The sequence below is a fragment of the Tinamus guttatus genome, unplaced genomic scaffold, assembly GCF_059628265.1.
Source record: "Tinamus guttatus ecotype Peru unplaced genomic scaffold, ASM5962826v1 Tinamus_guttatus_pri_ptg000033l, whole genome shotgun sequence".
Classification (NCBI taxonomy): Eukaryota; Metazoa; Chordata; class Aves; order Tinamiformes; family Tinamidae; genus Tinamus; species Tinamus guttatus.
This window is the reverse complement of record NW_028288567.1, coordinates 2,754,824-2,782,722: the sequence shown is the minus strand read 5'-3', so window position 1 is coordinate 2,782,722 and position 27,899 is coordinate 2,754,824. Positions and strand designations below refer to the sequence as shown.

General features: G+C 41.2%; 1 protein-coding gene across 1 annotated transcript; it reads right to left on the bottom strand.

Moving 5' to 3' along the window:
- Positions 1–243: 243 nt before the first annotated feature.
- KCTD3 (potassium channel tetramerization domain containing 3) lies at positions 244–24,167 on the bottom strand. Its single transcript, XM_088531924.1, has 18 exons — positions 23,872–24,167; positions 20,344–20,397; positions 19,005–19,050; positions 17,523–17,596; positions 17,016–17,074; positions 16,759–16,839; positions 15,913–16,053; positions 14,727–14,817; positions 12,335–12,525; positions 8,750–8,865; positions 5,472–5,559; positions 5,214–5,330; positions 3,982–4,152; positions 3,285–3,440; positions 2,231–2,327; positions 1,965–2,149; positions 1,740–1,878; positions 244–1,394 (listed from the first exon to the last, which is right to left on the bottom strand). The coding sequence occupies exons 1-18, from the start codon at positions 23,949–23,951 to the stop codon at positions 809–811; spliced, it is 2,472 nt and encodes an 823-aa protein (XP_088388050.1). The 5' UTR covers positions 23,952–24,167; the 3' UTR covers positions 244–808.
- Between the last annotated feature and the right edge of the window lie 3,732 nt (positions 24,168–27,899).

Sequence of the window (27,899 nt, the reverse complement as noted above, 5' to 3'; positions counted from 1 at the left end):
TTTGTTCACCACCCAACATCCAGCAGCCAGTGCAACCAAGGTAGGAAACATCATGTCACAGCCCTTGTAATTGAGAATTATTATACCCCAATGGCCGAGCTACTCCCATATTCATTTCTATCCTTTTTCTCCAGAGAAAGTGAAAAGGAAACCCTCACGAGACTGACAGTTCTGTGTCATCAAGCATATTTTTATGCGTGTTCTCAGTCACAATCAGCACAAACCATCATCTGGCACCAGACATTTTCAGAAAGCACAAACGACACTTCTCCGGCAATTTATTAGCAATAAGAGGCAATATAATATGCTATTTTAAATAGCTTTCTCCATACTCCAAACAGAACATCTTCCATCTCCATCAGCAGCATACAGAGCAAGGGTGCCCTATTTATCCCATTCGTAAAACAAGACTTTGGAGGCTGCCCTGTAAAATAGGCCAAGACAGCAGTGGCTCTGCAGAGCAATGCAGGGCTGTGTCTAAAAGGCATCTCCCACTGAGCAACCCTGTATTCCTCTCTTCCTCTCCCCTCAAAACAAAAAATGACGACATCGAGCACAAGCCTGACCGTGTTTACGCAAGAATGTACAACAATATTTTGCACCAAGTACCGTACTACGTTGGGGAGTATTACATAAAGCCACACAGAACGTGGAGGGCTCGTCGCATGTTTGGCAGCAGCCCCGTGCCTTCTCTTAACCTGCTTCCTTGCAAGCTTCATTCTGCACATCAGACCAAAACCCCACACCACACAATGTCATGTCTGCTCCTGGCCAGAGGGCACCTGCACCTTTGCAGCCAGTCCCGTTTTCACAAGCCATAGTCTTGGCAGGATGAGTCATTCTTGCGGTGGCGCGGTGAAGCAGCCGTCTTGGTAGGTGAGGGAGAAGCTGCGCCAGGTAATTCAGGGCCACCTTCTGCAAGGATTGGTGGGGCAGAGGCCAGAAGAGGCACCTTCTTCCTTCCCAGGAACCCAGCTCCCTCGAACCCCATTTTCTTTTTGCTCTCTGCTTTGGTTTCACTCTCCTCTTCCGGCCCTCGTCTTTTGAGCTCCAGAGAACCCTCTGGCAGCCGGTGCCCGTCTGAACTGCAACACCCACCTGCATCTGCCATGCCCGGGCCTCGCACCTCGAGCGCTGTCGTCAGCCCTGCCTTCCTGTCAGTCGCACTGCCCTCGACTGGTGCCTTCCTGGCCTCCGTCTGGCTCGAGGTGCCATTTGCAGCCGCTGCCTTTTCTACGGGGCTCTTGCTGGACAAGTTAAAGGCCTGGAAATCCCGGTAACTGTGGAAGCTCTCCGTGCGCCTGGCTCTTGCCAGCAAGGGGCTCTCTCTGTACGGTCGCACAGAGCCGTACGTGGCCGTTTCGTGGATTGTTTCATGATGCTGCAGTTGGAGGCTGGAGAAGAAACAAAGAGAGCAGACAGTAGGTAGAGAAAAACAGCAGGTTCTTTTGCAAACCCTGCTCCAGCCCAATCTTGCCAATCCTCCTAAAGCAGCCCTATATTCAACCCCTGCACAAGGGCTTCCAACTCACTTATATCGCAACCTCTTAAAATACCTTAATCTGCATATGTATAAACCAACAGAAATTTAGGAGTATATGCATGTGTAGTTGAAGACACTTCTTAGGTCGTGGAATTAGGGGTTTAGCTGCACTGTTCAGGTCACCAAACTGGTCTTCCTCTGCCTGAAGAGTCAAGTCTTTGGTGTGTGCAGCCAATGCCTTCCCTCTATGACCTACCTGGAATTGGATTCCCGCAGCCGGTTTGGCTGAACTACCGAGGTGGCAGGACTGATGTTGGGTGTAGCACAGCGAGACGTGCTCAAGTCACACTGGTCAAGCAACTTCAGCAGCTCTTCTTCTGTTGGACCTCCAATGTCTGGAAGAGACAACTCTTAGTGCCCGAGTCCATTTACAGTCTTTGTGCACATGTGAGAGTATGAAAAGACCCATACCACAACTTACCCTTGTCTTCACTTTTATTAACCATGTCCATAGCTGTGGTCAGGTCCCACATCTGGATGCTGCCATTTGCGTGGCCAGTGAAGAGGTAGCGGCGTGGCCTGGAGCCCATTCTGCTGGATCCTTCACATTCCCTCACGGTAAATGACGATATGGTAGTGCAGTCAACTGCCTGGATCTCACAGATTCTACAGGAAGAGAAAGCCAAGTCAAACATTGCACTCCTCAGCAGAGACTGTCCAGTAAATTCAGTACTACCGTGCAGGTACCTTTTCCCAGTTGAAGACAGCCTTACAAAAAGCTTATTGGTGATGGGAACAACTTTTTGAATAAACACCTGTTGATCATCACGTTCACCAAAGGGCCCTAGGGAGAACAAAAAGATCACTTGGCTGGTTTGTTTCAGTTCTCTTGCTCTCTCTCCCCCCGCCACACACACTCCTGAGGACCCAGATTCATATTAGCACAACCAGGGCAATTTTAAAGTATCACCTCCAGGGAATCAAAGAAGAAAAACAGTTAGAAAAAGCCATCCAATAGTTAGAAGCCTCTGCAGGTTTTGGTTTGCTTGTTTTAAAGGAACCCATCCCTGAGTTTCACTGGAATTACTGTGTAACAAAGCCCTATCATAAGCCCTTATAGCAGAATAAGTAAGTGCTTTCTTACTTTCCAACCTCCAGAAGTCATCTAACGGCCAAATTATTTATTTCTCATCCTGTCACTGACCCCACACTCTGTTCACTGAGTGCTCAGTGAGTGTTCACTGAGCATTCCAGCCATTAAAGTTCATTTGCAAGACTCAAAGACAGATGGAAACTACCTCTGTACCTATATTTATCAAATATAGACCTTCCTTGATTATCCTGCTATAGAAACATTCCTTTATCAGTTTGAGGGCCTCAGCAAACTCTGTCAAAACTTCAAATTCATTTAAGAATTTTTCAACTGTGCATTATTTACCCCCAGCTGAACAGTTAACTGGAAAATTGCAGTAAACTCAAATCTTTCCATGGTCATTTGCTTCAGTGCAGTTTCTTTTGTTTGTTAGCATTCTCTACTTAGAAGAAAAGTGAAAGGCTACTTCAGTTCGCACAGAGAAAACGTACAGCTTTTGTGACAGAGATTTTTTCTCCTCTTTTTCTTATCACCTTCAAAGAGAAACTCCACTAACTGTATTCACGTTCTAAAGCCCAAGCTGTCAATATTTTCTTGGTGATGTATTTCCAGCAGGATACAAGAAGAGCTCCAGCTGATTTGCTTATTATGGGTTCAAAGCCACTGTTGAGTCTTTATGAGCCCGGTAAAGCTGAGCGCTTGTCCTACCGATGTCATTTCCAGAACTGTAACTGCCGTGACTCTCTGCTTCCTCCAGGGACAAGATTTTGAATGATGCAAGAGGTGTTGAGCCTGGCTGCGTGGAGATCATGCCCCGGAACCGAGTTACAGTCCATGTCCGTACATGGTTGTTATCAGCACACACTGGAAAGGAAAAGATGTGTAAATACAATTTACAGGGGATGATAGCCCTTTCAAGATAAGCTTCTCTACGATTTATATAGAGTAACTTTTCAAGATTGAGTGACCAAGCAGCATCTAGTCAATGTCATGTCATCTGGCAACTGTAGGCAATTACCTAACAGTCTATGGATTGTTGTTGATGTCTTTTTTCTACTAAACACCTTTGGCTCATCCCTCAGACATTCAAGAAACCAAAATTTTTAAAAATCCTTAAAATCTTTTTTTTTTTTTCCCCCCACTACTGGCACCACTGGAAAGAGGCACAAAAATTTAAACAGATACTAGAAGTAAGTAAATCCTAGGTTTATTAAAGGCTTTGTTAAAGGCTTTAAGAAGTTTTCACTTTAAGAATGAGGAGACAAAAAAAAATCTCACTCAAAACTCTGGCCAACTCAGTTCTAACGTATAAGGGAACAAAGCAAGTTACGAGGCAAAGCACACAAGTATTTCAAGGGGCAGAAGGAGGGGAGAACGACCAACACAAACAGAAAATACACGTTACCTGACACCAGATGTTTCTCTGAGAGCATGATCTTCGTAACAGGACTGCGATGAACGGTGAAAGTCTGAAAGAGCTGAGGTCCAGACCCAACTGTTTCAGGGTGCTGTACAATCACCCTCACTGCGCCAGAGCTTGTGCCATAGGCAATCTCAATCCAATTGCCACTTACACCTACAGTGGGCAAGAACACAGTTGTTGCTCTCAGGTGTGAGTTTGCCTCACTGAAGGCAGGGAATGAGGCCATAGAGAAGAGTACTTTCAAGCTTCTACAATAAGAGAGGTACTTATTTTAAACATTATTCACTTTTTTACCTTCACAAACAGACAGCAAGTTGTACCACTGTAAAAATAAAAGTTTGTTCTGTTACACACTATGCTTTTCAACTTTCTCTTAACCCTGTCTTCCTTTCCATCCTCTCCTCCCTCCTGGAGGTTAAAAGAAGAGATTAAAAAGTCATTTAAAGATGTTGTTCTACATTCCAAGAGGATAATTTGGCAGTCTTCACAGTGACATGGTCAATATGTGCCACATACTGTTTACTTCTGCTTTACTGGGAGGCAAATGGGAAGGCAGGGCAAGAACAGGCATGACTACAGTTAGAAAGGTCATTTTGTTATCAATAAAGATACGGGGAAATAAACAGTTCCTCCAGCTTTTTTTTTTTTCCCCCAGTTTAAAAAGATAGCAGTACCACAGTTAAAAAAAGTGCATAGATACAACAGCTGAACATCGTTCAGTCCCTGTTGCTGCATATCTAAATGGTTTTTATGGTATTGATTATGAGGAAGTTAGATGTCAGCAAAAGCTACTCTGTTATTCCCCCAAAAACTTGAGACATCAATTCAGTGAATACAAGCCATAATCTAAGTGCATATCTTGTGTAAAGGTGTTAAAATAGCAAATGTATGTTATGTACAAGTAAGTACTGTACAGTGCACTGTTACTACATTATACGTTAATGTATAATGTATAAGGTACAGGTATATATAATATGAAATACTATGCATATGTACAAATGCACAGATGTGAAGGTGATTCAGCTACTACCCATGTTCATCATTCATTTGAGGACAACTAAATACAGAAAACTGCAGCGTTTATGTGCAGTGCTGTTGTGGCTGCTTTGACCCTGCTATGCTTCAATAGAAAAAGGCCATTCAGAAAAAGATGAAAAAAATCTGTACAGATTCCCACTGAGCTTCAAGAAACATCAATAAAATACAATACTGACTTGTTTTTGGTGTGAGGTAGACACTGAGTGCTGTAATAGCATCATTGGAGGGATCATGGTACAGTTCTGTCACTAGAAGATCATTGTCTTTCATTCGTAACGGGAACTTCTGCATGTCTGTGGGGAAAAGATAATTGTTTATTTCTCTGAATAGACAGCGATGCTCTGATGCGACTCAGAATGACCTACAGAGTCTGTTTAGGAATGCAGCTTCCCAGAACCAATTCCTTTCTATTCAGCCCTGCCCCCATCTCTTACCTATATAATAGATAGAGCCATTGTTACAGCCCAGCAGCAGAAAAGAGCCGGCAGTATCATAGCTTGTGATAGGGACAACATCCTGAACCTAGTGCAAACAGAAGAGAAAAAAAAAAAGTCAAAGAATTTGGGCTTGCGCATTCCTTGTTTTTTTTTCGGATATTTTTGCTACATTCTGATTGAAAACCATGTGCATTTGGTGATGAAGCTATTGTGGAGACACATACGCACAGGCAACGGCACTCAAAGTGCTGCTGCTGCTGCTGATCTGTGTTCCTCTAACCAACCAACTCTTAAGTAAATTATGGAGTTCATCAGAATTGTGCATTCAAGCCAGCAAAACTGACAACTGCTCTAGAGAGCATTTTCCATGAGGAGGTTTCAACGAAGCTTCAAGAGAGGAAGGCTACTTTTTTTTGAGATCCAAATGAATGTATTTAGTGCTTTATGCCCTATACCTACTTCCCCTTCCCTGGCATCTCCTTAGAGGTTGCTGTGCAAGGAAACTAGAGATTACCTCCCTAACACATCCTTAACCTGCAGTTCTTCCCTGTGGCCCTCTCCTAGCCCCCAAGGTGATCTAAACCTCTGGTAGATTCAAAATGAAGAAAAAAATTCTCCAACCACATTAGGATTTCCCCTTTCCAGAACAGTCCATTCGCATCAAGCAAACTGGCAGGCAACCTTGTTATAGTTCACTGGGCTGTGACTTGAGTCAAACCTCTCTTTGCACTCCAGGCTCCAAAGAAGTGGTTATTCCCTCAGGGAGGACAGAGAAAGATCTCAAAACAAGAACTTCATTTATTGCACCTATGATCCCCAACACCAAGGAACTTTCTTGCTTCATCCCATAGACAAAAGCTCTTTTATCCAGAGCATTCAAAACAGGCAGAAACTCACACTATTTTTTCCTGCACTTCACATATTTCAATCTCTCCACTTAATGTATAAGTCTCTTCCCATAATCAAAGCAACTCTATATCTAATTAAATGAGGCATCAAACAATCTGATCCAACTCTGAAAAGATTCTTTTCAGACTACGTTAAAGAAGCAGGACAAGAGCAAAAGCACAAGAAACTAAGAACTCAGCACCTATGTATCTCTGGATGAGGATGCATGTGGACGAAAGCTGTAAAAGGAAGTTCTCCCATTTGCAAAATGTTTATAAAACAGAGGCAGAAGCAACCCATCCACATATACAAAGATACACCACTTTTCACAGATCTTGCAGATATCATGGTAGCTGCAAGGAGAGGATTAAGCAAGAGGATCCAAATGGCTTTCAGCAAGACCACCAGCCCTGTGTCCTGCAGGAGGCTCTACAATGCTCCAACAGCAGAGACTGAGCAACCAAGTGGGAGACACTGGGCAGAGCAGGGACGTTTCTTCTGGAGCAGAGATAAGGACACCAGAGGTGAACTGGAAATTGCACTTGCTGAGACGTGAAGTATTTTTCTTCTGCTAAGAAACACAGCAACATTACACATCAATAGGCAGCAGAACACAGCGAGTGAGAATCCTCCCTTGTCAAAGACTTTTTTCTGCCCTATTCTATTGGGTCTGTTTTCTGTTCCTCCATGTTCTACATCACTAAGTATTCTGCCTCATTAAGCCCTCCTATACTAAATAGTTCACTGAGGATGTATCTAGCACCCACAAACTTGTCTCCTGGTTCCATGCCACCAAAATAGTACCAGAGGAGTAAGCAGTAGGGAAACCCACCTCGGCTACTCTGCTCAAATCTACAAGACTCAGAAAGGAGATGCCAAAACCAATTAGAGACCAAGGTCAGAGCCACAGCCTCAGGATCAGTTATACCGAATGCAAAATTCATAGCTTAAGGATAACTGCTACAAAATAAACCTTCTTAAACTAGAGATTAGAAAAGGCAATTCTGAAGAAAAAGACAGAAAGGCATCATGAAAGAAAATATGAAATAAAACCAAGATCTTGGTCTGAATGGGGCACAGGCACTGGCACATTCTGCTCTCCAAAACCTCTCATGCTGTAACAGGCATGATTACATGAGCCCAAAGCGATAAGCAACTCTTAGAAAGCACTTATGCAAATACCACGGATTCTCATGAGGCATTTGAGGATCAGAGGCACAACTTAAGTATTTACAGGATTCTTCGGGAAGAATTTGTTCTCAAGAAAGATGAGAAAACCCCCATTTTTCTATAGGTCTGTTTACTAATAGAAATAAAAGGGTCTGCTGCAGAGAAAGCACCCCAAAACTTTTCTTTAAAAATGAACCCATTTCCTTCCCCTGAAAAAAACTTGTTTTCTGCTAGTTTGTGGTAATTATCCACTTCTAATTATTTTCTGCTCTTCAGCCAGAAATGCTTTCACCACCACAGGAATGATCAATTGAAATGAGGAATAATTACTGTAAATGGAAAGCTCCACCTGTATACAGAATGCAGGTGAATGGGACAATAGGTTTTATTCTTTGTAACTTGCTCCTTTAGCAAATATCATCCCATTCCGAATTGTCACGTAGCACTACATTTTCATCAATACAATATTTTGCAAGGCTTCAAGAGGTCTTGAAAAGAAGTGTTTTAATTCAAGACCAGCCTACCCTGCCTGTGTCAGCTACAGAAGCAGCACTACCCGATGCTTATTACCTGTGTTATCTGTGAACAGTGCTGTCACTTAAGGTCCAAATTAAAACTTAGTCAGGAAACACTGCTGCAGACACGAGCGTGAGCCCCAAGTCAGTTCTGCCTCTTGGGATTTGCAAAGCAATTTTTGGATTTTTACTGCATCCAGGCTTTGTGCCACAAAGATATACATAAAGATGTACATCTGGCTGTGTTACAAACTTTGTTAGTCACATGAATGCTCAACTCTTTCTCAGGCTCATACAGACTCCAAGGATCTATTTAAAATGCATTTTCATGTTGACAGCAGGAATAAAATTCAGTGCAGCCAAAAGCATCCAGATGCAGGACATCCATCTTCCAAGCACCATGCATATTTCTGCTGAAGGAGAGTCTCCCATTAAACAGCACCACTTACAAATTTAGTACTGCACAAGGAAGTTTAAATATACTCATAGGTGACATTTATTACTCCAAAGTGCACGTCCTTTTATTTTAAAGCATGGCTGCTAGTACCACCAAACAATTCAATAACACGGTACCCAGGTGGCAGGTACCATAACCCAGGTGAGTACTGAGCACTTCACACATTCTTTTACTCTCTTTTCACCAGAGCAACACGTCAGCTTATTAGAATTGATGCAGAAAGACACAGTCTGAGTTGAACACACCTGCCAGTGCTGAGTCACAGCATTCCACACTCCCACCTTCCCTGTATGGCTGGTAGCCACCAGCTGGTTGCCAATGAAGAACAGGGCATCTACAGGGACTCCGAGACTGAACACTCCTACAAAAAATGAAGAGTCTGTGAAGCTCTTCTAAAATAAAGAGAAAAAGAAACAGTAACAATGGAATCTCCACTATTATCACTTGTCACATTTATTATTGTGGCAGATAAGGAACGGCCAGAAGTGGGTTCCCAGTGCACTAGGTGATAGACCCTGCAGGAGGAAAACTGGATTCCCATTAAATTAAACCACCGCATGATGTCATCTCTGCTGGTGCAATCCATCCACTGGGGAAGAGAGAGGAGGGACAAGGAAAGAAGAGTTTATGCAAAATATGCCTTCTTTATCTTTCTACAGCCATTTGTAATCCAAAGTCTCAAATGGCTTTATACATCTTAAATACCCTATTACAGCAAATAGGTTAATTTGTTTTTATTTATCTATGACTACGAAATGTCATTTAAGCAGCAGTAATTCCATGGCTTTGCTAGACAGACTGGTTTGTGCCGCGCTGATTTTCAAATACCTTTTCAAAATTTCAAATTTGCAAATACATTTAAAAAAGTATTACAATTCCTGTTCATTTTTTTAAAGCACAATCAAATACATATAGTCCTAAAACGTATTATAGAAATTAAATAAGGCTACAAGGTATCATCTCTATTCTGGGGAAAGGTAATCATTAGCTTAGGCCTTTTTTTTTTTCCACTCTAATCTTACCCAAATAAATTCTTGTCAGTTGTAACCATTCCACTACGAGTGCTTGCAGTGCTCATATGGCCATTTGCTACCTTCCCAAGAAATCTGACCTCTCTGGAACTTCCTAGACCCATCATAGGCCCGGTACTATTTTTAATGAACTGTAGACTCAGAGAGCATACTTTATTTTGTACCACATTACTTAAAAGTTACACCAAACTAAGGAAGTTTAAGTTCATTCCCATGTCCAGCAGCTAAACAGTCTTGTAAACAGCCTCTTTAAGTATCCCAGCCTGTAACTCCAAACTAAGCTGTGATGGCTGCTAAGAACATGCTCATCCTCTTTAGCTGTAAAAGTCATTATATGAGGTACACTTTACATCACTAAGTTTTATTCATAATTTCTTACTCTGTGCTACTCACTCTAAATATTTATATCACTCCTCACTAACTGCAGCAATACCAGTCTATAAATAAGAGTATCCAATAGCTTGAAAAGGCAATAATAATAATTTAAAAATGTACACATAGAAACAACTAGAATTGAATACTCCAGAGAAGGATGAAGTTCAAGGAAATCTAGGAAGACAGCTTGAATGCTCTGCAGGAATCCTAAGTGTCAGTCCTGCTTAGGCTCAACAACCTCCAGACCCAGGCACAGGCGGGGGCAATGCTATATGTAATGTCAGGCTCCTGTCTTAAGGGCCCCTCTCAGTAAACCCCTGCTTACAGCAGCAATCCAGCAGCAGTGCCTTATGCAAGTAACACTGAAAGGAAACGAGCCACCGGGAGGCCCCACAGCGACGGTGGCAGCGCTCACAACGCGCTGAGGCGGCTGCCGGCCCCGGGCGCTGCTGGAACAAGGAGTTTCTAACCCAAGACGGTAGCAACGTGCAAGTTCTCCAACCCAAAGCAGGACTGCAAGCATGTGCCACAACAAGAAAACAGGCAGCTATATTTAAGCTACCGCTTTTAAAAACTTATATATTTTAACCAGTTAAACCAAGCAGCATGACTTATTTAACCCAGGACAGGAACAGCGCATTCTGGTTAATGTTAGTTAGACTAAAGTTTCAATCCTTCAGGCACATTTTTCCCCACAGAGACTGAATGTCATTTCCTTGGTTTCACAGAGCCACTTCTGTGCTGCACTGTTTAGCAAACTGCTTCCCTAAATTTGTTGTCACATTTAGTTGGAGGATGAGTTGTCAGCACCTTATGATTTTAACATGTTTTGGAGTTTCGATTTTAAGTAGGCAGAGTCCGCTTTAGAGATTTTCTGTTCTGGTTAGTTTTGTTTGTGTGCGTTTTTTTTTTTTTTTTTATCCTCCTATTTCATTTCCAAAAATCTGCAATTTTGCTGTATGTATGTATGTATCTCATTGCAAACTCTGAGACAACCCAGGCAGCAAAGCCAAGCCAGAAAACGTTGCTCCTACAAGAGGAACAGAACAGCACAGTGCTTAAAGCAGCACGTAGCAAAGTAGCACAGCTGTCAGGCTAACAATTCCCTGCCTGTTAGTGAAAGACTTGGTCGAGGGCAGCATATGAGAAAAGGCTCCTTAGGGAGAATATTTGCTCCATGCTAACAGAGATTTCATATTCAACTTAGTCACACATTTCATAATTTTTTAATAGCATGAAGCATTCCTTGCTGTTTTGCTGATTATGACTATATACATGAATCATAAAGAACAATACTCAGCTGCATGATCTCTTGCAAAACAACTGGCTTTCCCCTTCTCCATATCCAACTTAGTGCTTCCATTCATTCCAGCACAAAGAGAAGCAAAAGTCGGTGATAAAACTAGAAATTGCCTCAGATTTTTTAAAGCACTCTCTTCTTTTAAAGTAAAGGCAAATGTATCAAAACTTTTTTTTTTTTTTTTACTTTAACTAATAACCACATTCAAGTATGTAAGTATATCTAAAAACCAATCAACTCAGCAGTCGCTTTCAGAGAAGTGTCTGCATAGGAAGATTGCCATCACGCTTTGTACTGCTCTTGTTTACCACCTGATGGCAGGATCTGCTGCCAGGGAAAACAGACTGATAACGACATAATGACAGTGCTCAAACATCAAGGCTCAGGCTACAGAAATTTCCTAAAACCAGCCCTCTCACTGCCTCCCAAACTTGCCTTGTATTTGAAGAGCAGTGAGACAGTTAAAACCATCAGATCAGTACTGAGGAACATTTACTTCTGAAAAAAAAATAAATCTCTTCTTGCTGTTTTAAAGCCTCTTGTATTATGTGCTCTTCAATACCAAGTACAAGCTGTAATTCCTATTCAGGCAGTGTGCTTTTTCCCTACATAGACAACCAAGTTAGCAAAAGAGTAAGTTATCCTCTTCCAAATTCCATTTATAAACTACATTTGAGAGAAAACTCAAACATTTTAACCAGCTGCATGTAAAACATGGCTTTAATAAGACAAAGGCAAGAAAAAGAGAACTACCCAGTGTCTGCAGCTTGACATGTCAGTAGCTTAGTTCCCCTGTGCCTAAGTTGGAATGTAAATCCAGGGAAAAGTTTAAATCTAATTTGCTTCTTCACATAAGAACTCAAACTGAACCGAGCAGTAAGTGTTACCTAGTCTCTGTCCAGCAAAGGGACCACTTTATTATGCTTCTCTTTGATTTTGAGAAAGAAATGATTCCTCTAATAAGACTCAGGAAAAGGTTATATGCTCTAACATGTGGCTGCACTGCATTTTGTCTTGCCACTTTGTGAAGTGCTTACTAAACATTACCGACTCCTCAAAATAAATTCACAGATTTCTTCCTAGTAGATAGAATAAACCAGACAAAACCAAGCAATTATACTTACCAATTTCACTGCCGCTACCACCATCCTGAATGCTCCACAAGATTATGCTGCTCTCTGAGGCCACTGCTACCATCTTATCCTTGTCTCCATGAGGCCCTCCAACCACCTTAGCATTGAGAGCCACACGCTCTATTGTCCAGTCCAGATAGGGGCTCGTGAACACCTGCTGCCACCCAGACGACTCTTTGATCCTGGAAGGGTAAAGAAGGGGAGGCAACAGGGAGCAGGCATTAGAGATTCAGAAAGCGACTGCTAAGTCCCAGCCTGACCCAAGGGGGATGTTCCAGTCTTAGCTACAAAGGCTAAGCTACAGAATAACAGGTGTGAACTTCTAGCTAAGCACAGAAAATAGGGCAAACCCTTGCCATTTTTTCCACTTCAGCGTTGCATCACGGCTGAAGCACCACAGACTGCTGTGTTCTAGCCATGCAACATGCAGAAGTGACTTAAGAGTCAGACTGCAATAGCCATAAACCTTTGAATGCAAGGAAGGCATGCACATAAACCTCACTATTAAATTTGTAAAACTTCAACAATTTTTTGAGTGGAAAAATACTATTTTTAAGATCCATTATACTTTGTCACAGCTTCTTAATAAAATAACAAATTTAAATATTTAAATACTGTCTATAAGCAACCTAAAAGATCGCAAAACTAAATGCATGTATATAATTAATTTCTTATGCATTCGCTGTTTATTCCTTTAAAAAATATCACTTTGAAAAGTGATTCTGGTTAAAATTCAGCTGTTGCTTTCATACTAAAATAGTTTTCTTGAGAATCTGAAAATCACATCATTTGACTGCACCATACAGATAAAAGCAAACTATATTTAAATTTGTGGGTAGAGGGATGTAGATTTAAGTCCCTGCTCTCTCCTCAAGCACTGCCCAAAAAAAGCTTTGGCAAATTTACTTCTCAATCTATAAGAAATTAACAGATACTAAGATACAGGACAGAAGAAAAACTGCTTGTCACTAAATGCTGTTTAGGAACAGCAAGGAGGAGGAAAAATACCAGCATAACATTCCTATAGTTTCCACAAGATCCAGATTAAAAACTTGTCAATCAAGGCAAGACTGCTACCCTGAGTCACTATGAAGAAAAGCAACATTTCAATTGCATATTGACCTGTGCCTCCTCAGGTCAGACCTGCCTTCATCAAAAGCACCACTAATGACTCAAATTTAGCAGTAGTAAGCCTTACAAAGCACACTATCAAGCAGAAAAGAGGTGGACCTTTGCATTTAAGTGAGCTAGCAGCCAAAGCAAACAGAGAAAATCCTGAAGAGGGACAATTAGCACAAAGGCAATCGCAAGTCACTGTTCCTCTCAGGTCAGACTCTGTCAAGCATAACTGAGAACAAGAACAATAAGCAGGGCAAGAGAAACCACGTTTAGCATACATCAGAGAAAAAAAAATGAATTGCAGAAGGGAATACAAAAGGAAAGTTGCATACAATTTAAATTTAAGCTAATAAGTTAGTATCCAGTATGGTGCAAAAGGCTAAATATGCCTTCAGCTTGACAGTAACCAAAAAGAAGCTTTTCACATTATCCCTTTCTTTCATCCCTGCTGTTTCTGATCACACTACAACAGCAACGCTAGGCTATTTTAGGCAGCAGTTCTTCTTAAAGCATTACCTTTCACTGAAAGAGGGTCACCATGAAAAATCAAAACTACCAAATGTGAACTAAAGAAAACAGCTTCTGTGATATGAAGGCTGCACTTTTCTTCACATGAACTTAAAAACTACGCAATTGGTTAATAAAATATTTAAAGAAACTCTGCACTTCACAACCATCCTGAGGCAGCAAATGCCTAGCAGCTCTGCTAAGGCAAAAGCCCTCAAGTTTAGGAGCAGGTTTGTCATGCATGTAGCAGAAATTAATGAACTGTCTGAAGTTCTTTCATGTTCATAATTTGCAGACTTCATAGACTGTTTCAAATCCATAGAGTAGGAAGAACTTTTTAAATAAATCTTTCAGAAGTAACCCTCAAATGTGCTTTAACACAGCATTTCCCAGTTAAAACAATTAACAACCCTTCTCTCCCCTACAGAGGCCTAACTCCAGAGTCTAAACCTAAACTGTTCTGCAAAAATTTGGGTTGGTAAAACAGAACTAGTAACACTTCAGGAAAGTAAGTCACTTATTTCCCCAATTTATTTTACAATAATTTCAAGAATTGCCATAAAAGTAGTAAAAGTTATGTCTCTATCAGTTTGCTTACATTTGCAAGAAGGACAATTCATATTTATAGTATACTAAATGTATGCATTCCACAGTCAAGTCAGAGTACACAAATTTGCTGGGATCCAGCAAGTCTTATTAAGAAGCTTATTCTAGTTTTGCTAGATTTCTGGAGCAAGAGAAGCCACTATGTTCATACCTGTAGCAAACAGCAAAATGGGCATATGCAGCTACTATCCAATTGTGGTGGCCAGCTACTATCAGAACTTTCCGTGGGTCCACAGGAAATCCTGAAAACAGCAGGAAAAGTAAAGTCAGTCAAGTGATGGGTATTAGAGAGAAGATGGACACTCAGAATAGGACAGAGCTCTTCACTGAGTTATTCAACAGAACCTTTGAATCTGCTGAAGAAGTTCCTCAAAACCTTTGATTTGTCTAATTTGCAGTACTGCTTATAATCCTTACAACTACTATGGCTCCTGACACAGGAAGAGGACATTTAAACTTAGTCACTAAAACTGAGGCGTTCCTAAGCAGAAAGAGGCAAGCACACACTGGTATTTACAGATAAGAGAACCTCCTACCTTCAAAAAACGTTTGTTATCAAATATGGTGTTTGAAGTCAGTGTTTACAGCAGCTTCCAAAGTCAGCTCCCAACTGAGATATATACTAAAGAAGTGAGTCTTTAAGAGTGTGCACCTGCCATCTTGCTTTCTCCAGAACTGCCCTCTTCCAAGTCTGTAGCAACTTGGAAGAAGAGGCAGCAATTCATATCTAAAACTTATTTTTGCATTGCCTGCATCTTTTAACATACTAAAGATTTCCCTAATGCAGCTACAACTTATAGGAGTATAGACATAAGTATAACACTCCAAGAGCATAATTTTGCTTGCAAAGTAAAAAGGTGAGAAATGACCAAGTCTATCTTGTTTACAGTTTTTATGCATTTTATGTGGAGAGTACTCTGTAGAGTCAAACAACTGAAGGCTAGCTTTGCCCTGAAGATTCTTGACTTCTGCAGCACAAGGAAGGGATATAGCAAGGACAAGGTGCAAGAGCAGGAAGGAGGTTTCTGGTGATGAACTAAGACCCAAGGGACACTGGTAGGGTTGTTTTTTCCTCTTAGCTTCCAGTACAGTGTAATATATTTGCCTAATGGCTGTACTCAAGCAACATGCAGAACTCCTATCTGCCCTTCCTTCAACCTAATGTCTTGATTGTGCAGCAGTGAGTCTTAAATACTGCATATGAAAGAGCATTTAAGTTCAACAATATAAGATCAATCAAACAGAGAGAATGCAGCTAGAAATAGCCACTCAGATTTTATTTCTCAGTGGCAATGATTTTTGCAATTTGTTTGAATTTTAAAAGCAACATTCCTCACCTAATCTGACTGTACCTTCCCCAGTACCCGTAAGGGTAGGCTGGACACCACCTCCACGGATCTCATTCTCAGAGCAGTTTTGACCAGTCCTAACATCCGCCGGTTGCCCAGCAGTATTATTTATTTTGCGATTTGGAATGCCTATAAAAGAAAAAAAAGACATGTTTTGTCCCACTCCATGAACTCAGTAATACAGCAGATGCTTTCTCATTGTCATAGTATAGGATTAGCACTTGTGTGTTTTAATCCACAATCTAATTTACCTGCTACAGAAACTAAATTATGTTTAACCACTGAAACAGAAAATGCTCTGGCTCCCTATTTTGACATACACAACCAGTTTGAAGAACTATCCCAGGGAAACTTGTCAACAACCAGCTAACTATACCGCAGTCTTCAGCTTAAGATACAAACTGTGTTCATCTCTAAACAGGAGTAAATACACACATTGGTAGGGAACACTCATTTTTCATCTGCTGACATGACATAGGGCATCTCAAGTAATTGTGTCTTTAGAAAGGAAAAAAAGGCATTCCATGTTGATAGCATTCAAGTGAAATGTACTCAAGAATCTGTAGTCTGATGTAATATCAATAACTGTTTGGTATTAACATACTACTGCTACCTAGTACTCTAAATCCACCATTTCATAGAGCATACAGACATAATTCTTGTTCTTGAATCAGAACCATGTCTGTTCAAACATTTTGCAGGAAAGCTTAAGCTTGGAGTAGGAAAGCCTTCTCTGGACGGTTTTACAGACGGAATACTCTGGCCAATCACCCCCACACAACAAAGCAGTGATTAGAAGCAATATCAGAATACAAGCAGAGAATACAAAAATACCTGGAGGAGGCAGGTAGCCATGAAAGAGGACGCTGCCACAAGATGAGCGTTCCAGTTCTTCACATAGAAGCAACCTTCTTACTAAGGGAGAAAAGCAAATATGACTGTAGCTTTACATTCCCTGGAGACGTTGAGTTATTTCAAATAACCTAATGTACCAGTAAGTTTTACAGTCTTCAGGATCACAGCTGTCCAGAACTTGTGAGTCATCTCAGTTGTATCAAATAGATGACCTCATATAAAAATAAATTACTTACCTAAAGGGGTGATTCCATAAAATTCAGCTTCATGCCTGAGAACATTAATACTCACTCCCCTAGAGAAGAAAACAAAGAAGAAAGACAAGGATACAGATAGATAAGACCTTGAATATAAATGTTTATATATAACTAAGACTATATGAATTTTAAGCCAACAGTTTAGAATCAGCCAGACATGCTGAATAAGTTGATGCTTATGAGATTCAAAGTGATCTTAACATTAGTTAACTTTTATTAAAATAAGGATACAAAACCAATAAACAAATGTATTATCAATAGTATTTTAAATTAAAAGAATCCACTAACAATTAACATTTAATGCTAATGATTCTGCCTCTACCATGCCATAAATACCTTTTAGACATGGGTTTAGATCTACCAGGCAAGTCAGTTATGTATTAGGCATCCAAGTAACTGAGTAGAACTGAACAGTTTCCAATTGAAAAAGATCACTAAGGCATCTGGCCAAATGAATCTTCATTTAAAGTAATCAGAGCCTCTTACCGTAAGTCTAGCTCCTTTGTGCGAAGAAAATTTAAAATGGGTGCAAATGCTGCTGGATCTCTATCAATAAATATCTGCAGAGAAAAAGATATGCTGTATTTTTATCATTTTTATAAAACACCTATCAATTAAAATATAGTTCTGTAATAAGTATGCGAAAGATGATTAAAAGTTGAGGCAGTCAGAAGACCAAAAAAAGTTACTTATTCTTACTTATTCTTCTACCATCTAGCATTACAGCATTCTTATGTACAGCTACTGCTGCATATAGATGATGCTTGCTTTTAAAACTGAATTTTATAAATACTAAAGACTCCATGAAGGTCAATGGCTACTGCCACTTCTGTACGCACTTCTGTAATGTGCTCAGAATGCACTAAGTCTAATGTAAGACTTCAAGATACATCTAAGCTTAAGTTTTTGATCAAGACAATTATCATTCCAACTACCAATATGCTTTTAAGAGGGCATTTGTGTGCCTTATTTTCAACAATGTTGTCCCCTTATAGGACTCCTATCCTCAGACTGAAATGGTCCTATGTGTATGCATATATATATTTGCCAACAAAATCCAAATAGCTACACTTACACATCAATACTGCTCAACTACATATACAATAGCTATCACATGAAAACTACTTCTCTCTGCAATACAAGAATCTGCCTTTTTGCTTTTTAAGATAAGCATATTTGCTGCCTCTGAATAGTGCTGAATGAGCACAAAAATATGCACATTATCCCATTTCATTTATCTTAAGAGTGAACATGAGAACCAATAAATCCACAGATGTCACCAACTTTCACAAAAGCACAGAATACATACTGTGGGAACATGACGCACAAGTAGCTATAACTGCAAGAAACACTTATTCTGTCGTAACCAGAATTATCCACTTCAAAAGAAAACACCAGTTTTTAATTTTTTAAGCACATACATTGAAGCATAAACAATTTAAATCTCCCAAACAATAATTTTCCCACACAACACTATGGCAGCTAGGCTCTCAAATTGTAAGAAAGAAGACAGCATGTTTTGTACAGCATCTGCACTCTTTGTAACGGAAGCAAGGGAAAATACATAGTGATGTTTTCAGATGGTTTTAAAGTTTCATATTTTTCTCTTATTGAAACAATTAGCATCAAAACAAGCAAAAAGGGCTGGGTCAAGTCCAACTGAGTATCAGTCCTCGTGGACTCTGAAGCAGGGATGATGCTGTTAGTTTTAAATGTAGAGTTCTGCAACACTGCTGCTAGTGGTTACATAATACAAAAGGGACTGGCAAAAGCCAAAACAAATTTTTAAAAGATAGGAATGTGAGTATTTTGGCCATTTGTCTATCGTGTTTTTAGCTGCTATACAACCTACTCAAACAGTAGATTTTTGCTATTAGAAACAAGCATGCACAATTACTGTTCTTTAGGAGAGAACCTAACTGGAAACAAACATTAATTTAATGATTTATCAGTACGTTTGTTACTTACAGCACCAGTTTCATCTTTCAGTGTTGAAATTCTTCCACTCAGCAAACTAAAACAATGGAAATCGTAGTTAGATGTCATGTAGAGAAGTATTAAGTCACAGAAATACCGATAGAACATAGCAACACTTCCAATCATTCAGTTTGCTTTATTTGTGCAGTCTACCTCACTTTGGTGAAACAGCGTAGATAAGCAGAGAAGAAAATTACCCAGGTGACGCAAAATGCTGGTGCCGAGCACCTGTCCTGAGCAGAGAGGCTGTGCATGCTCAGTTAAGCATTTAAGTTAAGATTTCTGAAGAAAATGGACACAGGGTCTGGCCTGAAGGAACAAAAAAGTCTTTCCCAAAGAGGGCTGCATAGCTTGTTAAAATCTAATAAACTGGTGAAGTAGAAAGAATGCTTTATGCAAGGGCTTACTGGGCAAGAATGGGCAGGGAAGTTCTCACACTATTTGTTTCAAACCTTCTCTCCCGCCATATCAAAGTGGTTTTTCTCCACATCAGTGCAACACAAAATACCAAAAGCCAGCATTACAAATGAAAAGCAAACACACTAAGGAAAAGGGCAGGAGCTTTACTTCAAAACTGCTTGGATAGCACACTTAGTGCTGGGGAACAGCAAGGGACTTCTTCCTTGTGACTTTTTCCCCATACCTCACAGATGCTGATGTCTCCCTAGCATCTCTCTGAATATTTCAGTAATACAGCTGCAGATGATGCTGCATCTCCATGTCAGCTGCCAGGCTTTACCGGCAAAGAAATCTAGAATCTCTAGAGTGCAAAAATTAAATGCAAGGAAGCAAAGCCAGCAGCCAAGCTTCAGCTTTTCTGTTATTTGTTTTGGATTAACTGTGATGGCAGGGGCACAACATGGAAATTACTAGACACAGTAAGCACTACTACCTACAAAGTAGTAACAATAGTGACATAAATGTTACCAGGAAGAAAAAGGCTACTGTACCACAAGCCAAAATCCTCAAAACTTTGAGTCAACTCAAAATACAGCAATAATTCAGAAAAAGTCAAAGGCAATAATACTTATGTAACACTATGCTAGCCTCAAATGTACCAATGCAGTAATAGCACATCAGTGGTGTCTTGCTTTAGTATATATTTACAGCACTCCACCTAAAAAATGACAGCTCTTCAGGTGAAGTTGCCATAGCATTACTGAATACAGAATATGTATTCAGTAATCCACATACTGGATAACAGTTATTTCAAATGAATTTGTTCCATTGGCTGAGGTAGAAGAAAAGAACCCATTGTTTAAGGAATGTATTAAGAATGGAGAATAATTGTTATTTGTCTCTGTTTAATGTGAAGGGATATTACAAATACCTGGAAAAAAAGGAGTCTGGAATCCACATCAGTGTTTGTCTTGAAGTGCTGAACCTAGAGCACCAAAGTTACAAGTTAAGAATCAGGTACAAAATAGGGAAGAAAACACGCCCTACAAACCTCATATGAGGTTTTGGAAGTTTCAGATAGTTCAAACACCTATACAATGCCTAAGAGATTGCAGCTTCTATGCACAGATTATTTTTAACCATAAAGCATGAGTATCCACGAACCGCAAGAGCATAATTTGCAATGCACTCTCCCAGCATCATCTTCTGCGATTCTCCTGTTTTGTGAAGATCAACGCTTGAAAAAATAGAGATATTAAGATATATAAGTTTATCAGCCATGCACTGCACCTGTCATTAACTACACGTTATCCCGATCTAAGACTCAAAAGTGCTACACCGTGCACTGCAAAAAAAACTACAGCAAGCTTTGAGTTACTATTTTACAACAATTCTAATTATCTACAATTTTGTTTTTTTGAGCCCTCTCGGGGCCCAAAAGAATGTTTACTTTGAGTGATAGGTAAGAATATTTACTTTGAATGATATGATAGTGTGAGATGTTACAAATTATAGTATCATTTATAATCCCAGACAGTGTTCTACATAGTAAATAACTAGGAACTCATTCTATTTTTGACTTAACATGAAGGAAGATTGATGCATTCACAGTTTTGAAAATGAAGTCATGCTCAGCACCAGTTGTCTGACTGCACATACCCTCTCAGCAGGATGACTAAGAAACCTTTTGTTTCTCATTAAAGAGGAAGTCACAATAAGGAAATGCCAAGGTAAAATTTTACCTTCCACATGGCACAGGAATACATGAAAATATTGTTTTTATAATGAAAGCATGTAATCATAGTTTTCGGTACCTCCATTTCCTACTTTTGGAGTAAAACAAAAACACACAAATCAAGAGGTTTACTTCATACCACCACAAGATACAGAAAAGTCGTATGGAACTACCATGCTGCATAAAAGACTGATTGTGCAGCAGCTCATGCAAGCCCAACAAAGCCAAATCTGTTCCTAACAGAAAATCCACAGTTGCAGCACTCTGAGCAGAAATGTGCACACAGTCTTTTCTAGCAAAAAATGAATTAAAACAGTTTACCATTTAAATGGAAATTATTTTGTAAGTCTACTTTTTGACTTAGGGTTTTGCTAGGATGTAGCTTTTACATCAGTAATACAGATCATTTTTTTCTTTATTTTAAGAGTAAGATGATTTACCTAACATGTTAATTTATACATAATAGAAAGCAAGAAATAAAAGTTAGTTACATAAAATTATCAAAGATTAATCCACACACTGCCTGTAATTATGAGGACTGCCTGCTGGCCTTTTAAAAATTCTTCATGAGCTGAATATTTTTATTGTTTGATTACTTATTTTCAAATATTTTAACATTTCCAGATATTTTTGCATTTTTACATAAAAAAGCACATGTATGGCTTCCCATGGAGGTTAGTACTTTGTCCATGTACAATGACCATAGGTAACTGACCCTATCCATAAAACTGAATGACAAATATTAAATTTATTCTGAAACAACAAATATGTCTGATATGACCATAAATACATGTCAGATCTTTGAACAAATGTTTGATGTACAAGGGCTTGATGTTCCTAACTTCTCAGAATTTCTGACAGAGAGGCATGTTTGCATTTTAAGCACATGAGTAACAGTCAACTATTCCAAAGTTTTTAAGTTTTGCTGTTTTTCTGACCAGCTGGGTTCCACCCTAGCATTTCCTAGTGGCATAAAGAACAAAACATTAAGGACTAAAAGATGTGCCAGAAGAACAAGCCACACAGTTAGGAAGGTGAAGGAGAAAGGTTTAGCATGCCTATTCCTTGCAATTCTATTGCTTTGTAAAGTCCATGGTTTTACACGGTACTAAACCACAGATAGAAGATAATCCCTGCACTACCATACTAGCTTAGTGAGCAGTACTTTATACTAAGTTTATGCAGATATTTTAATCTGCATAAACAATAAGGTAAGAGTTTTCCTTTTCTAGGACTCTGCAGGAGTCCACCAATACCAGCATTACACATGCAAACATATGTGCCACACATCCAGCTAGGGAAATTAGTGCAGTAACCCCAAATAAGTGGAAGCATGTAGCAGCATATGTAGCTACTTCAAAGAAAACACAGATGACTGGAGAGGGACGCACCTAAGCATTGGTTATAAAACAAGCATTTTAATTTGCTGTTGCCCTAGTAGAGGGTTAACTAGAGAGAGATTAAAGGACAAGAGAATTCCCTGTCAAGCCTGATATAGTAATTTCTGGGAATTCAAACTCACGAGAGGCTCGTGCTGCCAGCCAAGGGAGGTAAGAAAGTTGAGACTAAAAACTCTTCATTCTGGAGCAAGCACACAGAGCAGCGATGCCTTGGCCCTCACCTGCAGCAATGGGAACCTCACTTCAGAACCGCAGAAAGTCCAGTCAGGGTCCTCCATGCCAGTTCCTCACGAGTACAACTGACATCACAGACTGATACAAGTCCTATTTTCCCCAATTCTCACTCGCACCTCCAAACAAAATTATCAAGTTGATGTTTCTAATACAGGTAGGAGGAACTAAGGAAAAAGGAAATGTCTACAATATTCTATGCTGCTCCATTTGCTGTCAGATCACCTACTGCTATCTCAGCTGCTAGCTTGGAATCACTGTACTTTGGAAGCTTAAAAGCCTAGGTCATATGCATCTTTCCAAGAAGATGGGCTCTACAAAGTAAGTTTAGACTGTCAAGGGCCAAAACTACAATGACAACAACAACAGGCGGGGGGGGAGGAGGGGGGAAGTGATCTGCCCTATAAATTCAGAGACAGAGTGGACTGAAATAACATATTCAATGTTACATGAAACCTTGTCCAAGCTAATGTATGACTTATCCTTAAACATCGTTACAGGCCAGTTTGTCTATCCAAGCTACAAGTGGCTTCTCTGGCTGACCAGTTTTCCAAAGTCTTACGATAACCCAGTCGCTCTCCACGTCAACTTTAACGGATCAGCACCGTCCCTTAAGGAAGGCTGCAGCACACAGGCTGGTTGTTAAATAAAAAGCCCGTCTTCTGTGTAAAATAGATAAGAGAAGCCTTAATATGGAGGCAGTTGCAGGCTGCACTTTCGTGGAGGAATGTTATAAACTCCATCTTTACTATTACCATATGAATGATTGCATTCCCACGCACTTTGATGGGAACACACTATTTATTGCAGCGATCGTGACTAAAGCCGTGGAGAGAGGAACACAGTCCTCTCTCTCAAGCTGCCAAAAAAGCCACGTTTGTCCCACCCTACAACCTCCCAGACGAAGCTTTTCCCTCGACTCGCGGCGGCAGCAGCCCCGGGCAAGGCCGCCCACAGCGTGGTCTGCCCCGGCGGGCCGGGCCGGGCCGGGCCAGGCCGAGCCGGGCCAGGCAGGCGGCGCCGACTGTGGCCAGGAGGAGAAGCCCCGGGGCGGCCTGGCACCCCCAGGGGATCCCCCGGGCGCCTGGCTCACCTGGTGCCGCCCACGTTGAGCTGGATGATCTCCCCGCTCCCGGCGCCTGCCAAGCCGCCGCCGCCACTGTTCACCGCCATCTTCCCCGCCGCCCACTCCCGCCGCCGCTGCCGGAACCTCGCGGTCGGGGGAAGCGGCGGCGGCGGGAGACGGTGAAGGGAGAGGCGGGCACGGGTCCAGCGAGGCCGCACGTCGGTGTCCGGCGGCGGCGCGAGCTCCGCGGCGCTCAGGCCCAGCCAGGCCGCACCGCCCCCGCGCCCGCAGCGCAGGGCGCCATGGCAACGGCGCGGCGCCCGGGGGAGGGGTCGCCGCGCGGGACAAAACGCCGCGAGCCGCTCGCGAAACGGCGCCGCCTGCGAGGGGGCGGGGACGCGGCCGCGCCCGCCGCGGGGAGGAGGGCGGGGGGCGCGGCCGGAAGGGGCTGTGCAGGTGAGCGGGGCGGGGCGGGGCGGTGGCGGCCGTTGGAGGGGGCGGCCGTTAGAGGGGAGCCGCGTAACGGCTGCCAGGCGCCGCGCTCGGGAGCCCGGGCACGGCGTCAAGGGGCGGGGTTGGCTGCGCCTCTTTGTGTATTTTGAAAATATATATATATATATATATATATATTTATTTGTTTATTTTAAGGAAGGGAGGCAGCCGCAGCGTGAAGCAAAGCTGTCATCTCCCGCCCACTGCCGCCTCTGCGCACAGAAGCCGGGGGTGAGAGGAGCAGCCCCCCCAGCCGGCTCCCCCCACCGGGGCATTTGCTCCTCTGAGGGAAATAAAGAGATGTGGGAGACTGCTCGGACGTGGGCTGTGTGTGTCCTTGCTTCAGCAGTGGGGAGCCAGAAGGGAAAGGCTACCTTTGTTCTGTGCTAAGTTTCTTCTAGTAAAATGCAGATGGATTGCTGTAGTTGCTGCTGCTTGTTTCTTGTTATTTTTAAGCTTATTTTTGCGGAGAACTTTTTTAGAAGTGCTGGGATGAGTGTTCTATAGTAGATAAGTAGAAACAGAAATCTAGAAAAGCAATGATGGCATGATAGAATTTAAAACATGGTCTGTAATGTCATTAATCAAATATTCTAGTGTTGCAAGGGAAAAAATAGGTACTGCAAACATGAGGCCAAAGTGAAATTCAAGGAAGAAATTTATTGCAGAAAGCAAGGGAAACTTGAGGAAGAAATAAATGACAGTGGTTAGCAGAGGAAGTAATAAAATAATAGCTTGTAGTTGTGAGGGTAAACTTCAAGATTAACATCAAGGAGGAAAACAACCAAATAGGAGCCAGGAGTTCCCACTTACTTTAAGTAAAATTTGTGTAGGGGTCTGAGAAGTGGTTTGAGGATTTGCATGCTATTTGAGCTGTTTAATGTTGCTCTGCCAGAGTGTGATGATGGAGTTGAGGCATGCTTGAAAGTGAGACCTTGAAGATATGCTGTGACAGTGACCAGTCTAAGAGTAAACTGCTTAAAGTTACCTAATTGTTTCTCAGTTGTATATCTTGAAAAATGCAAGTTTCTAATATGTTTGTAGTCATTTTGTGCTGCCTAGCTAACTGGCAGCAGTGGAGGTGCCACGCGGTGCAGAACATTGGAGAAATAACTAGGCTCTCCCAAGGCTCCCCTATGCAGCTTTCTTCTAGGTCCAATTAGCTGATTGGCACAGTCTATTGAAGTGGGCAGGGAGCCTACAAAGTCTTCCGTAACACATTCTGGATAAGTTAGTACAGATATTTCCAGAATGCTGTGCCCTATTACAGCCTAAGGGGAAGGAAAAATTTAAAAACAGTTGGATGCATCACCAAGCCCTCATGCTGTCTCTCTGCTTTATAGTGTGGCTACAGGCTGTGATCCTTGGGTTTAGGAAGAGTCTAGTTTCATATCTCTGCTGGGTCACCTGCTCCTTTCCTAGAGCAAATATTTGTTCCATGAGTAATGGAGGTGCATCAACAGCCCACGTCGTATGGGCGCACTCCTCGGAAAGGTAAAATGTTCAGGGGTCCCTCCAGGCAGGCAAGGAAATTGAACCTGCCCTTTGTCCTGGGTGGGTCCTCGAGCCACTTTAGTAAGGTATTGGATAACAGTAGGGAGGGATCTTTGTGCTTCCTACTTCAGCCCTTCAGTTCTGGAAGCAACGCTCATGTATTAATGAGAGAGATTAATTAAAGAGACTTTGAGGTGTGAACCATGCATGGAGGATGTTTTCCTTCAGCCTGTGACACACGTCTATCCCCCATATTCCCTGTGAGCTGCTTTCAGCGGCTCTGCTTTCAGCTTGCTGACTCCAGAAAACCCCTTCTCTGTGTGTCTCCTCCAGTCATGTTTTACTGGAATCTGGCACATGTGGTAGCCAAGCAGTGCACGCTGTAATGCAGCTGGCCAGGTGGCTTCAAGAAATTACAGTGTAAGCAGTGCGTGGGTAAATCCAGACTGCTTAAGGGGGCTTCTGAAGAAATATGACTTATCCTCCTTAGTCAGGTTCTCCTTACAGTTTAAGACTTACCTCTAAATAAAATATAAACACAATTGACACTATTCCTGTGATTTGTGAAATTCAGTTCCGGAAGAAGTAATGTTTTAGAAAAAAAAAAAAAAAAAACAGCTATTCCTCCATGCATTCTCTGACAGCTGCAGTCCTTAAATGCTTCCACTAGGTGCCTCTGTTGTTTTTTTTAAGGAAAATTCCAAAATGTAATTCCTGTTTTGTCCTGACCACTTAAGACAACTTTTCAAGACAACGTCTGTACATGCAGCAATCAAAATACGTAACTTGAAATCACTCTAATAAAAAAAAAATCCTAAGCTTATTTCTTTTTGCATCACTGTTATACAATATTAATATACAAAGCAACTTTACTTGGCTATTTCCTATAATCCTTTTATTCATCAGAAAAATAAAAATGTCTGTCAGAAAAGGATCATGAGAATTGATGCAAAAAGTAAAGAGTTTGGAGTTAAATATATACGTGCCTGAGTACAGTAAAACAGTTTAGGAAGTAAGAAGGCCTGCGCAATGAGAGGAATTACTGGCTAAGCAGTTGGGCATCCGCAGCACAGATGCAAGGCTCATTTTGCAACTTGGTCTCTCTAAGTAGAGAAATTTAAGCTAAGACTACAAGGAAAGCTTTTTTTTTCTTTCTTTCTTTTTTCTTTTTTCTTTTTTTTCCCCGCTGCTTCTTTTTTCCTTTGTGGTATGGATATAGTTTTCTTGCAGAATATGGTGTGTTCTGACTAAGAAGCCATCACTCCAAAGAAGCAGCATAGGTTGAACTTCAGGCAAGACACATCCCAATGGTATGGTTTTAAGTTTCCTATAAGCTGCCTAAAACCAAATCTAGAGAGGAATTGCCCCTGTTTGGCATATTATTGCCTAAGTTATTACCTGAGGAGCAGTTTGGCTGCCAAACAGTAGAGCTTGGTGGTGGTGATTCATTCCTTCCATGTCTCATCCGTGGCTCCATGGCATGGGGGACTGTGCTGCCCCACGAGGCTCCCCTCGGAGACACCTTGCACCAACAGTAAATGCAGCGCAGCAGCAGGCACAGTGTTGACTGTACATGGGTTCCTGAGACTTCTTGTCACTTCTGCTTTACTTAAACTGCAGAAATAAAACTCAAACTTTGACTGTTTTCTTCCTTTTATTTTTTCATAGTATCTGGTTTGGAGAAAAGGTGTTTCTGAAGTGAGTAAGCATTCAATTTTGATGATGAAATAATGTGTTATGTCCTTACTGTCTAGCATTCTCTTTTAAATCAGAATCCACCTTCCATATTTGGGGGAGAGGATCCTTCAACAATTTATAGTTCCCATCTGTTTTTTTTTCTTTTTCTTTTTTTTTTTTTTTAGCTATTTTCTAGTGTGAGAACTTTGTGACAGGGATCTTGTCTATTTATCTTTCATCCTGCTTGCTTGTGTTACATATTAATAATGCCAAATTAAAGATTTTCTACCATCTGCTCTAAAGGGAGGAACCTTGGAGTCCAACCAGTATAATCAGTCTGGGAAATGATACCATGAGTCACTAAGAACAATAGTTAATACATGCTCAGATTT

Coding starts and splice junctions, on each gene's coding strand:
- KCTD3 (XM_088531924.1), bottom strand. CDS start 23,951: ATGGCGGTGAACAGTGGCGGCGGCGGCTTGGCAGGCGCCGGGAGCGGG. Junction 5,331..5,471: donor TGGCTCTATCTATTATATAG/GTAAGAGATGGG, acceptor TTTTCCCCACAG/ACATGCAGAAGTTCCCGTTA. Junction 2,328..3,284: donor CAGTTCTGGAAATGACATCG/GTAGGACAAGCG, acceptor TGTTCTCCCTAG/GGCCCTTTGGTGAACGTGAT.